The following is a 14,124-nucleotide window of genomic DNA, read 5'->3' on the forward strand; positions in this document are numbered from 1 at the left end:
ATGAGAAGACTGACGGAACAGAGAGAAAAGAAATTCATTCAGAAAGGAGAAAAAGATAAAAAGTGTATGAATTACAGCACTATAGAATAAATCTATAAATACAAAGGAGGGTTGAGCTTATTACCACGGGACAATATCGATCGGAATGTAGGACAAGCGGTTCAAAACCCGGAGCTGAAGATAAATTAATTTATGCGTAAGATTTCTCCTGACTCAGCGTTGTCTTGTCGCTTGACAGCAAGTGCAAAATGGGGCACTTAAATAAAAAAGTGCTGGCCCGGTTCCTCCGAGGCCCAACTCCAATGATTCATGCTATCATTCGCATCTGGACAGGCAATTTGTCACACAAATCTTTTAAGCATTACGTGTGTCAGTGGTTGACAGGAGTGAAACAGCCACTAACTGGGATCCCATTTAGATTGAGGGCAGTTAATACAAGTGCAATGCTTTAGCTGTATTCCTGAGGTTAGGAATATCTTGAAAAAAGAAGAAATGTGACACTCATATCCTTAGTCATGAATTGGGTAAATCTCAACCCATATAAAAACCATGTGATATTTTACATGACAATGTAAATTCTTTAATACAAAACAGTCAAGAAATTAAATACCCTCTTTTTCAGTTATACGCAATTGAAAATCTGAAATAATCTAAATTTCAGAGTTTGAATTGAGATAGCAAACAGAACACAGAAAGGATAAATGAGATTCTTGAAGAAAAATAAAACAAGATTAAAAAGGCTTGAAAGTCTAGAAATTTTGTGGATCGGAATGGAAGTACACTTTATTTCCCAGACATTTCTATGAAATTTGTCTTCCAGTCATTTCAATCAAACATTCAGTAAGGTTGTGGCTAATTCCATTCTAATTAACTGAAAGGAGTCCAATTCATTTGCCATGGCAATGTCAATGCCACTAGTTGACTTTCTTCTACAACAGTGAGTAGCAAGCTAGCAGTATGAAGAGAGCTGACAGAAATCTGGAAATTTGTCCTATCCTTATGTTCACCATGGTGGCCAGCTGCAGAGTTGAACTCACACAGCGCACAGCATAAGAGCTCGAGGAGAGTATGTGCCATGTTATTCTGTGCTGCCCTCACCACTGGCATCGCTGAGCAGCGTGGAGTACAGAGGTGAAACAGACTCACATGTAGTTTTTGGAAAATTTTATGACAGATTTGAACTTTTTACGCACTATGGTGGGTGAAATGCGATGTCAAATACATGTAGGGTCTTAGAGCAATGAAAAAAACAAACACTTGAATCTGAAAAAATTAATTCTTCATTCTACATATTATAGAATTCAGTCTCTGGAGAAGAAGCATGAGATGAGATGAGATAAAACCACTCTTGAAGTGAATTGAGATCAGATCAGATATGGGATCCTGCTGATATATAGATAGACAGACATAAAATAAAATTGTGACCGTACCGGTATATGGAAAGCAGAATATATAGAGAGTATAGGTAAATCAAGGACTTCAGAGAGACAAATGAGAATATAAAAAACACTACCAGCCAAGTTTGGACAGTGGACACACTACTTATTGTTACCAAAAGGTGTGTGCCTCCTTTTGTATTAATCTATGGCAGTCCAACAGTGCTCTGATCCACTCAAAGTTTGACTTTTCATTCTCTTATAACTTATCACCCCTTTGTTGTAGGAACTGTCTTTTTCAATCTCCACTAAATCGATCGTCCAATATTGTGTACTATATTGCTACCTGTTGGTTTACAACTTTATTTTAGCATTACTTTCTATTTGGAAGATATGAACAGATATGAGGATGATGCCCTGAGGGTTTAAAGATGCCTGAGAAGTTTAGGAAATTGTACTAATTGTTTTTTAATCATATGGCCTAAAGTCAAACCTCTAGAGAAACCCTTAGGTCAAACGAAGTACAATTTACAATTTAGTCATATTCAAGGTTAACCATATTCCCTGTTAGCCATTTGGAATTTTTTCATTTTGAAAAGCTTTGGTGCATTGAAACAAAACTTGATAATATCAACGATAAGTACGATGCCCTGGGTGCTAGAGAAGGGACAGCTCCAACTAGGCTATGTTCAGACTGCCGGCATAAGAGGCTTTTTGTTGTGCTCATTTGTGACACAGATCTGTTTATTTCATAACAGTGTGAACACTAGAATAGAATCTGATCTTTTCGATTCTGATTTGGGCAACTTCCATATAGTGTTGTCACGGTACCAAAATTTCAGTATTCGGTACCAATACCAGTGAAAATCCACGGTTCTCGGTACCAATTTCGGTACCAAAGCTTAATTTAGATAAAAATTTACATATATTAAAGTGTATCACAGTTACAAAGATGGAAACTGTAGTATTAAAAACACTTTACAATAAGATTCTATTTGTTAGATAACATGAGATAAAATGACCTAACAATAAACCATAGTTATATAGCAATTATTCTCCTTGGGGTTAATTTAAAAATATACTAAATACATTTTTAAAATCAAACGTTTTATCTGTTAAACATTATTTAATGCACAATGAATGAAGTGAACAAACATGAACAATCAAGTGTTTGTATTAAATAACATTAACAAACATTAATTAATGTTGTAAAAATATATTGTTCACTCAATGTGTTAATGTTAACACATTAAGTAATGATAATGAATGGTATCTTATTGTAGTGTTACCAAACTATACAGGAGATAAAACATGTTTTATTTGACTTAACTGTAGCCTACTTTTATTTAATCCAAAACTGCAAAAAACTCGCCATGTGTCAGTGTTTTTATGAAGAAGACGCAACTCTGCACCTTTCGGACAGCGCATCAAGAACCGGATTAACCCGGTACTCGGTACCTAGAAAAGCTGGTACCGTAACCATTAATTTTTTTTAGTACCGACTTGGTACCGAAGTACCGAGTTTTTTGACAACACTACTTCCATATGTAGTCCTAAATCAGATACAGGTGTGATGTTTTGCAATGCGACCTCAGTCTGAACAGTCACATCGGAATTCATGTGACTTCTATGCCAATCAAGGTCAACATTGGTCACAATTCTGTGCTGATGGGAGTCACTCAAAAGATTTTACAAACCAGTAGATATTTGGTCACTCAGTGACTATGGAAGAGAGCAGCAAAGTTATTCAGTGGAGGGACAGTGAGCAGTTATACTTAAATGTATTACAGTGACAGCTTGCTTAGCCAAACTTGGAAAACCTAAACAAGAAAACATTTGCTCTTTCTCTTCACCCTCGTCTGTATCCTCATTATCGACTGTGCACAAATTTGCTGGCTTCCAGCCATGGCATATCACCTTATAAATGATGGTGTATATAATGACTTAAATAACCTCTGTGTAATTCTGTATAAGTCCGTGTTGCGTGCAGTCTTTGTTATTGTTCTTTTGTGGAAGCGGGTCAGTTCGGACCGTGACCTGCTCACACTCAAATCTGATTTTGGCTACATTAAAAAAAAAAAAAAAAAAAAAAATTGTTACAGCTCTGCAGACTCTCAACCAATGCCATGTTCTATAGAGTGGTGCAGGTATGACATCACTTTTTAGGCCAAAACGTGGAAGCGAGTTAGCATTTTAGCACTTCCGGTTCCATCTTTCCGAAGTCAATGGGTTTTTTGAATGGGTTTGAATTGGTTAAATGGCTGAAATAAGGTCTGTGGTGAATACAAGCTCAATACACTTTCACATTTTATTCTACGACATAAAATACATCAATATTACCCCACTCTGATGATTTTTTTTTAAGCTGTTACGTGTCTTGAAAAAGGCGGTTACTAACAAGTGGCTAAATGGGACTACAGAGAGATTAAACGTCATCACGGCAAAAAGATAAGCTCAGTCCGCTTTTACAGCATCATTATGCTTATAATTGTGCTCTTAAAAACTATTCTAATTCAAAAGTTCTGGAAAAATGTTTTAAAACTGAAAGAGTTGACAGAAGCTTAGTGATGGTGACGTTGAATTCATGGGACAGTGTCGTAGTTCGTTTATAGTCTACCTTTAGCTTTTTACTTCTGGCAACTGCATTTAGGCTTCGAAATTCATAAAATGTGTGTTCATCTGTGGTAATTATTTTGATGGACAAAACGTGCAAGTATCATAAACTTTTGTTGATCCCAGAGCTTGTGTTTAGCGATAATCCAAAAGCCTATGGGAAAATCCTATTGGGTTTTTGTCGAGGGAACCAAGCGTGATGCTAACTTCCAGTTGGACAAAGTGACGTCATACCTGCACCACTCAATTCACTAAGGAAGCTTTGTAAAGGCTACTGAATGTATATTGACACTTGTCGACTGCTTTTCTTTCACTATAGAGTCCAAAAAAAATTAAAACAGTTTTAAAAAGACATTCATATGTAGGTATAGGCACAATTCATATTTGTCTTCAAAACCATTTCAACCATTAAAGCATAAACTTCTAAGCCAGTCAGGGGTGTCCAGACATTTGACTGAAAGTGTACAAAAGGCAAAATGACCTAGAAATGGAGTTTAAAACTAGTTTAAATCTTTGGCACAGATACATTTTTGGAGACTTACCAGAGCTCCAGACCATCTTCCAGCAGGTAAACATGAGGGGGCTGCGAAACATCTGTGCTGAGCTGGATAACAGGTAGGAGGAAGGGATACAGATCCTTGCTTTCCGCTCCCAGGCCCTGAACAACGCAAAACAATATTTCAACCAATAATACCTGGGAAAAAAACTGATCGCTTAACTTTTTCAGAATGAAAATAAAACAATGTAAAAGCCCTGAACATTAGCTGTATTACAGATTCCTAACAGTTGTACAATGAAGATGCAAAAAAACCCACATTTGTATTCAGATAAAAATGTGATAAGTTGTCAAGATAAGGAGCGTTGCCAAAATGAGTTTCTTACAACCGAGCAAAAAAACATCATTTTCTGTCTGAATAGCGGCAGTTGTGATATTATGTCAGTAAGGGGATATCAGGAATACACCAGCGGCCGTGTGTTTTCTGGGTTCATTCAAGGGCTTGGTCTTGAGCGAGCCTCGCTATCCCCTGGGTGAGATATGTCCTCTCAGCCTCTGACTGATGAGGGCTCATCACATAGACCACCACAACAGGCTCTTAAGTTCAGGGCATGACTGCCTTCGGCGGTCTGCTGATTCGGAGCTGTCCATCAAAATCACAGATGGAGAGCTCTAGGGGGCTCAGAGAAGGTAGAGCTGTACCATCCGTGGGATCCAGGTGAAGCTTTGTTACTGTCAATGGGCCAGTGATGAAAAACAACAAACAGAAGCCAAGGACACCCACCACAGACACGAAAAGCCATAACGAAAGAAAAGAGACGAGGAAGTTGGGTTTGTGTTTTCCTAAATGATGAGTTGCAGTACTGTAATACTTTGTTAGCCTAGAAATCTAGACGCACCCTAGCGGCAGCGAAAATTATTTCGCAGCCAGTGTGGTCTAGCAACTCTCCATAGGCTTTTGAGCTGGAAAAACCAAAAACTGGTCAGGCCAATCACATCGTGTATAGAGTCGGCGGGCGGGCTTAACACAATGACAGCACAGTTCATGACGTTCCGCGTGATTTCCATAGGTGATTTCCCTGCTACTTGAAAACAAGATGCAGCGGTCTTTCGAATCGGCTTTGGCCGCGACTCTGGAGGACTTGGAGTTAAGAGAACGTCACTCAAGTCATTCTTAAAAAAGGAAGATGTGTTCGGAGTTTTGCCGACCTGATACCGCAAAAGTTTAATATATCAATTAGCTCCGCTGGTGGAAAAATGAATGGGACTCACTCATCCACAACCGTTCGTTGCTCTGGTTGGTTGTAGCGTTATCCTATTGCGTGCAGAGGGATTTTGAAAGGTAACCGTTTATCCCGCCCCTCGGATTGAGGCATGTCAATGGAGAGTTCCCAGACCTAACATCTTGATGTAGGTCTGGCATGCCAGGCTAATACTTTGTCCTAATAATACATAAGCTTATACTTTATATTGTCGCTTTTAGGCAAAACCTTGTATCTCCATATTACATATTTTTTTCATAAATCATTACTATTGGTCACCCTTTATGTCTGCCTGTAGGTTTTGCCAATATTTAACCAATAAAACGTATTTAAAACAGCTTGAGACTGAACCTCATAACTCAATTGGCTCCTCAAACTGTTGGTCAAACATTACAACTCCAATCCGCCTCTATCGCTAATGAAGTGCTTCACACACAGTTTGGACCGTCTCTGCTTGCTTGCAATGAAAGGGCAAATAAAGAACTGGTTCTTTAAATAAGCACAGCGTTTTCTTTACTCAAGTAACACTATATATATATATATATATATATATATATATACCTCGGTTATTTGGAAAGTTAAAAAGAAGTTAAAGCTGTAACTGATGTTTACAGTGTAATTTTTTAACAGACGTGTAAAAATGACGGTTATTTTCTTAAGTTACGGCTCGTTAGTTCTAGCACTCAGTCCGCTTAAAATAAAGTAGAGCCATCGGATTGCTTTTATTTGAATGATGTATCACATTTATTTAAATTCATTATTAAAAGAGAGAGAGAGAACTGAAAGAGAAGGAACAGAGAGAGAGAGAGAGAGAGAGAGAGAGAGAGAGAGAGAGAGAGAGAGAGAGAGAGAGAGAGAGAGAGAGAGAGAGAGAGAGAGAGAGAGAGAGAGAGAGAGAGAGAGAGAGAGATGCGTGCACGAGTTACCTGTGTGCGTCTCTTCTTTAAAGTCTGCAGTCCCCTCGTTGCTTAAGCATATAGCTAACTTAATGATTCTTTAATGGATTTATTAAAATTATTTATGAATGACAGGCAACACTGACAGTGACAAGGCAATCTTTATTTGAACTAATCATGTCATTTATTTAAATGAATTAGCTGTATGTCAAACCAAACTTTTCTTACAAGTCCTGTGGATGTGAAAGGGGAGAGTGCATTTCTAATTTTCTCCAAGTCAGACTCAGTAATGAGTCTGATGAACGCTGGTGTCTTTTCCATTTAATTGTGTTACTATGGTTACCAATGTTTATAGTAGCGGATTAATTTCGAACTGTAATCAAACTGACTGGAACTAACTGTGCATTAAGTAAGGGATAATTCACGGCTAGCCATGCATTAAAGGATTTTAATGCACGGCGTAGAGGCGAAGAACCACCCGACGCGAAGCGGTAACTTTTACCAAAGACAAATTCCAAGTTCAACTAGTTCACAAAAAACAAAACAGTTTCCAAACATTCCAAATTCCAAACAAAAGCTCCATCAATAACAACGGCCAATTTTGCAGGCCAATGCAATTTAGCCTCTTCAGGTCAACAAATCATATCCAAGTGTGCAATAAAGAGAGCATCCATTTTGGAGCATCTGTCTGAAATATGCTTTTGGGGATGGACCCATGATGGGGCCATTTAGGGATGATTGACTTTGAATGTTCACTGGTAATATTGTCTCTTCAGCATTCTGTGCCAAGCTGGAGAGCAGCAGCTGTGATACCATATGGCTGGAAGAGGAGGCCACAGAAAACACAAATAAATGCAAGGTTAATAGCAAACTGCTGATGGCGGGTGGTGAGATATGCAAACAAAAGATAGTTTCCTGAAGGACTGCTGGCATTTTAATATGCAAATCTAAGGACTTAGCAAAAAAAAAAAAAAGAAGAAGAAAAGATTAATGAGTGCTGGTCAACTAAGCTGGCACAAGTTTCGGATTTTTGGAAGTATGCAAATTTCAGCCAAGCCTTGGGCGATCTTTTAGACTGATTCATGTGCCTGTGATTTACAAGAACTGAAGACGCTGTAATGAAAGGGTCTTTAACGTGAGCGAGAAAGTTAATATGCAAGAAGAAAAGAGCACTTTCAAACACAAAGACCAGCTCATTCAAACTGATGATTGCTCAATAACTCTCCTCAGAGGAATATTTATGAAGTTAACTATGAAATAAATGGCATTTTCTACTTTTGGCCGAAAGAGAAAAAACATGATGCGGAAGTGACTTGAGCTCTGCTCAATATAGAAATAAATAAATTCCAATATTAAATTACTAATTATTTAAATGATCAACAGTATATTTCAGACAATTCCATATATAATGAAAAAAATAAAAATACAAAGCATTTTGGTTGGTGGCTTTATATGTCAGTCATATAGTGTCTTCCTGGCCAAACAAAATAAAATGTGGACACTGGCTATGTGAGACCCAATCCTGTTTTGACCCAATTTTGGCAAAAAATAAAATAAAATAATTGCCATAAAGAGAATCTAATCAATCAATTTGCTCAATATGATTTCTTATTTAAATTCACCATGATTTAAAACATTTTTATACTTAAAGCCCCTGTAAAGGCAATTATAAAGAAAAATTCTAAACACATTATAAGTGTTAGAAATGTATTGCTAAAAAAACACATTACAAAGACTGTGAACTGTGAAGTACTGAATTGTGAATTGAGTTAGACCGTTAAACAGTTTTGCACCATTGCTGTGTTCAGGATTTTTTGGGCGGGACTAAAACGGTGGCTCGATGACGCACTGGAGGAACTGAGCTCTTGGCCCCGCCCCTACTGACGATGACGCACTGGAGCCACTGAGGCTGGCCCCTCCCCTAACAATATAACTAGAGCACATTCGCATCAGTTTGCCGCTCAATCGTGAGTTACTTTCAGTACTATTATTTACTACAGCCAACAGTTTGCTTGCTAGCTATGCCTTCGTCACGGAAATGCATATTACCTGGATACCATCACTTACAAAACAGGCCGGTGGCCTTATTTAAATTCCCGAAAAACGATCATATCAAGAAGAGGTGGATTCATTTTGTGAAGACTCGAGCCACCTTGATGGAGAGCTGAGGATCACCACCAACACCCGCCTCTGATCATTTTACACAGGATAGTTTTATAAAATTTTGTCGGAGACTGGGATTCACTGATAATCCGCTGTTACTGGTGAATGGGGCCGAGCCGACTATCTCCCGCCTCGGACACGCCCCCAGCGTTTGAGAGCAGAGAATAGAGAGCCTAAGTCTCCTTGGTGGTGCAAACAGATCATGCTAGCATGTTCCGGCCAACAACGGCCCAACCTGTAAGAAATCGAAAGGACATAAGTACTCGTTCGACTTTTGGCCTATAATCTATATTGAACTTGCGGAATCAACAATAAAATCTATGTTGATTCAACGACAAGCAGGAGAACGAGCTTAGCTCCATAGACTCGTTTAGCTCCATAGACTCCCATTCATTCTGCACTCACCCGCGATCACCTCCAGTGGAATTCTAATGGAACTGCAACCAATATGATACACAATGGGGCTAATTGGAAGTGCCAAGGCTCTCCGTTAGACGGGCTCTGATGGTAGTCAATACATACAGACGGTTGGTCTGGGAACACCCCCGGGAACGCCCCGTCACGTGATTTGAATTTAGCCCGTGGGGGAAAACTTTTTTAAAAAGATTTTACTTTCAAAATCTGTCATCAATTCATGTCAACTCCGTCAGATATTTTTCAAATTCGAAATAAATCAGGCATATTTTGGTCAGCTTTAACCCTGAGGACCCCCTTTGACTTCTTTCTGTTGATGGATGCAGCAGTCCAACACATGGTCTGTAAGTTTTTTTTTTTTTTTTTTTTATATTCAGCAAACAAGTTGAAATCCCTGTGGTCACAGCTTTTATGTGTCAACACTGTCTTCAAAGTAGGCATGATTTTAATCAAGAATTTTAAAATAAAAGTTGGTATTTTGGTTTAGTTTAGTGGTAGCTCGCAACTGAGGAAAATTAAAATGGCTACCATTTATTAGACATGATTAAGTTGAAAAAAACATGTTGTTTTGTGAACTCCGTCAGACGTCAACTCTGTCAAATATTTTGTCTGACGGCGTTGACATGTAAGCTGACAGAGTGGAAAAGTGCTCCCAAATACTCATTAAGTAATGTATAACAACTACATAACATGATAATATGATCCAAGTATACATGGTGATTGACTTAAAATATCTTAATATACCCAAATGCCAAATAATAACTTTAATAAAAAGTATTGTTTTTATCTGTACTGTAGGCAGGCATGGCTAGACAAAAACTGTCAGTGGAGGAGCAAAGAAAAAGAAACAGAGTTCCAGATAAAAAGGAGAGAAAGAATTAACAGTAGGCGCGTTTCCATTACAGATTTGCTCAAAACTTTTGCCTGTTTTTCTAAATGTCGACAAAAAACTATTGTGAAACGATGCAACTCTGTTAACGCGTTTCCATTAACCAATGTTATGCGACTAAAACTTCATTTTTTCCTCTTGTGATAAGTCATTCCAAAAATCATGGCAGGTTTATGTATATCCCAGCCACTGCACTGGTGAAAGGTCGACGAGCAACCAAGGCGGATCCGGGGACGCGAGGAGCCTGGTGGAACTGGTGAACTGATGGGCCATGGAGGAGATGGAGGTAGGAGTCAAGGGTGAGCTAGTGGACTTATGGGCCGATGTGGAATCCTGGACTCTGTGGCTGGAGTCTGATCCCAGGCATCCAAAATGGTGCTGAGGACTGGAATCCCCTCAGCGAGCTGGGGATCGCTGCTGCAGATTGCTGGTGCAGATGATCGTTTAGTCCGTACCAGAAGACAGTCTATAGGACGCCATCTGCCCCGTCCATATGGTCAAAAATTTCAAGAAACCTCTCAACATATTTCTCGAGCAGTTGGCCTTCCTGGAAACAGGTTACAAGCTGATCTGCAGGTAGGGTACGGAGAATGACCATTTTCTCCTTAATTCAGTCAGTATATAATTACCAACATTTTGGGTATGGTCGGTTCTTCTGTCACGCTTTGGCTGCGTGAGGCACGTTCAGGAAGACGGATCGGGCTTAAACTCTATTTATTTACGAACAAGACACATACCAAACTTAGCAAGCAGTATAGACGAGAACCGACCAGGGAGAACTGAATCTAGGGAGACTCATGTCTGTGATGAAGATGATGACAGGTGACAGGTGAAACCGATTAACAAGGAAACACATGGTGCACAAACACAGAAGGCAAAACAAAAACCAAGACAGGTGTCACAGTGACACTCCCTTTGCCATGTAAAAACTAGGTAAATATCTTTAATCAGTTTGATTCTCGATTAGTTTGTCAACACCGTCAATAGTGTCAACACCGTAAGGTGGAGGTTTTTCATTTTTATAAAAAAATGTTTTTTTTTGTTTTTTTTAATTGAGTGTGTTCATACATTCAAACACCAACTTATCTACATGCATCAGTGTCTTGTGTGCACAAAACCACTGATTGTATATATTAAAAATAAAAAAATAGTAAACTAAATGAAGGTAATTTAAAATGGCTAATTCCAAAACAATGTACAATAATATAAAAAGTCTATACAATGAAATGTATCACTCAACCTTGCTAAGGCACACCATTTCTGCACACTTAAAGACTTTACAGTGTTGTTGAATTGATCAAACACACAAAAAAACATCGTCATGTGTCAGACGGAGTTGACAAATTTCAAGTTACTAAGTGAGTAAATGTCAATTTCTATAAAAAGTGGATAAATAAAAAACCTGTTCCTTTTCATGGTATGATAGATGAGACCTGTGTTTATGAAGATATCCAATTCAAATGGATGTAGTATAGATTTTTTGTTTGTCACTTTTCAAAACTACTTTTGCCCCTTGTCTCAAGAATCAGTGAATTAATAAATGGCAAATCAGTTTCTTTCATAATTCAGTAATTGGTAAATAATAATATCAATTTAATATTTAGTCATTATTTGTCATTATTTAACGTGTGTATTAACAATTATTTAATTATAAAGGCTTTAAATAACTAAATAAATTTAAATGTTAATAATTATTTAAATGAACAGTATATTACAGACAAATCCATCTCTAATAACATGCACAATAAAAAAAATAAGGATTTTTGGTTGCTTGCTTTGCATGTCAGTCATATAGTGTATTCCTGTCCAAAACAAGCTGAAATGTGGATATCGAACTTAAGAAGTTTTGTCAAAAGTCTGGCTATGAGAGAGACCAAAATAACCAAAACTCAACATTAAGAGCTCAGGTACCGTTTCAAAACGGGTTTCAAAGTGTATGTTTTTGAAAACGATACCATTATCGTCTTTGTATGACCTACAAAAACGTGCATTTATAAAAACGGTGGCTTCATTCACATGTGTATTAGGTGTTCAGTCCATAGGCGCGTAATTTTTCTTTAGAAAGTGACATCACCAACTACTGGCCTGACATGCATAATAGAGAGCTTTGAGTTGATTTCGCAGGTCTGTGTGAATGAAGGATCGTTTTGTCAATGCCGTCGTCTATATGCAAAAAACAGAAAGGAAAAACGTTTCCATTTTTAGTACATCGTTTTCATGTAAACGTCCCCTTAGGCAATCTCCAAGAGTCACAACCCAGTATGCATAACCCAGGATCCATTTAGTCAAAATTGATTTGATTTGATTTTTATATGTCACAAAAAGTGTGAAAAGGGGTGTCCCTGCATCAATGGAGCTCAATGGAGCTCTCAGTTAAACCAAGCTCAAGATATCCAGCTACTGCAGCCTCTGGATGGTTTAAATGTGAGTGTCACTCATCTCCTCAGGGGCCGGAGTGACACAGAAACTGCTCCTGATTCATAGAGCAAAAAAAAAAAAAGGGGGGAAATAAAAAAAAAGACAGGATAAAAAAAGAGCAGCTTGCAGGATCCCATGTGGAGCACTGTGGCAATTTTCAAATACACCCATCAATAACAAGCCCCTGTCCGCATGTGTGTTCATACACTCACAGCAGGAAATGATGAAGTGTTTCGTACTAAAATAAAGGTCTTCTGCAAAACCAGAAAACCAGAGAAGTGCTCAGCATGGCTGGAGGGCATTTGTTCATATCAACAGACGACGACGGTGAAAACCGGTGGTGGTACGCACATCACGTCCAAGTCAGCACTTGAAACACAAACAGAATGCTAAACACCCGACCCGACCATTTCAAAGGCTCGTTATCTGTTTCATTCTTGGCCCCGTGGGTATGCCATACCTGTACGAGATGGATGAGGGTAGTGAGAATGGCACAGCGGAGCATGTTGTGTTCTTCTGTCTGCTTCCAAAGAAGAGGAAGGTACTGAACCAAGCAGCCCACGTACGGTCGAATCTAGAAGAGAGGGGAAAAGTAAAGCACTGATCTTAGATTGCTTTAGATCAATTAAAGAGAAGAATCAGAAAACAGGTCAGCTTCAAAGAGCCTCTAAAAATGTAATTACACTTTAAAGCAGGTGTGACCTGGTAATTCTAATGATGGCTGTCATTTGATTTTTAAACTGCAGTAACCAACGATTACAGTTATGGAGTTTTTAAACTTTCTGATCGCAACGATACTCAAATATGATGATCCTCTATTGAGGGAAACATATAGGTAGGTGACCAATTTATATACCATGTAAAAAATAGTGAGTCAATATCAAATTATGAATTAAATATGAAAAATAACTTTGAATAATAGTTCTATATAATCATCAACACCATTATTATTACTATTAGTTTACCCTATTTTTCTTTTAACTTCTCTGAAACATACCGGTAATTGTTCAAAACAATATTGTTATGACTCATTTATACAGTGTTAAAAATATGGTCTGACAACCATGTCAAATTCTTAATTTAATAAAAAACATTTATCATCACTATTTTCTTTTACCATATATTTTTAAATTTCTCTGAAACATGTCTGTGGCGAGCAGGACGAGGCCGAGGGCCGTGAGAGAACGGCGCGAGGCTGGTGGCGTGATTGATAATGAACGACGCACCGGTCTTGTATCTCTCACGGAGGAGCGGAAGCACAAAGGAGGAGTGACGACAGTGAAGATCGAGAGAGGCCAGGCCTGGATTTATGTTGTGTCTTTTTTTATATGTGACAGCAATCGTCCATGAGGGGCTGCTGTCTTTACTTTCATTTTGTATTTGTTTATTTTATGTTTATTAAAGTCTTTGAATGTCTGCCGGTTCCCGCCTCCACCTTCCCACAACATCTAACCTTGCTACAATGTCATTGTTCAGTGCAATATCGTTGCATTTGCTATTTAAGGGATATTGAAAGTCACTAAAACAAAACTTCTGTAGCAAGAGCTCCTTTAAGTCTTAGAAAGTGCTGTGTTGCAAGTTTTTCTTTTTATGCTGC

At 38.3% G+C, this 14,124-nt stretch overlaps 1 protein-coding gene across 1 annotated transcript in view; it reads right to left on the minus strand.

Annotated features, from left to right (window-relative positions):
• Positions 1 to 14,124, minus strand: part of ipo11 (importin 11) — a 195,574-nt gene that overhangs the window by 73,468 nt on the left and 107,982 nt on the right. Inside the window, exons 20-21 of the mRNA XM_056237513.1 lie at positions 12,988 to 13,101; positions 4,532 to 4,647 (exon numbers count right to left, since the gene is read on the minus strand). Coding sequence (XP_056093488.1) covers positions 4,532 to 4,647; positions 12,988 to 13,101 — 230 coding nt within the window. The remainder of the gene's footprint in view (positions 1 to 4,531; positions 4,648 to 12,987; positions 13,102 to 14,124) is intronic.

The sequence above is a fragment of the Rhinichthys klamathensis genome, unplaced genomic scaffold (assembly GCF_029890125.1).
Source record: "Rhinichthys klamathensis goyatoka isolate OS25496 unplaced genomic scaffold, OSU_Roscu_1.1 h1tg000487l_1, whole genome shotgun sequence".
NCBI classification, from domain to species: domain Eukaryota; kingdom Metazoa; phylum Chordata; class Actinopteri; order Cypriniformes; family Leuciscidae; genus Rhinichthys; species Rhinichthys klamathensis.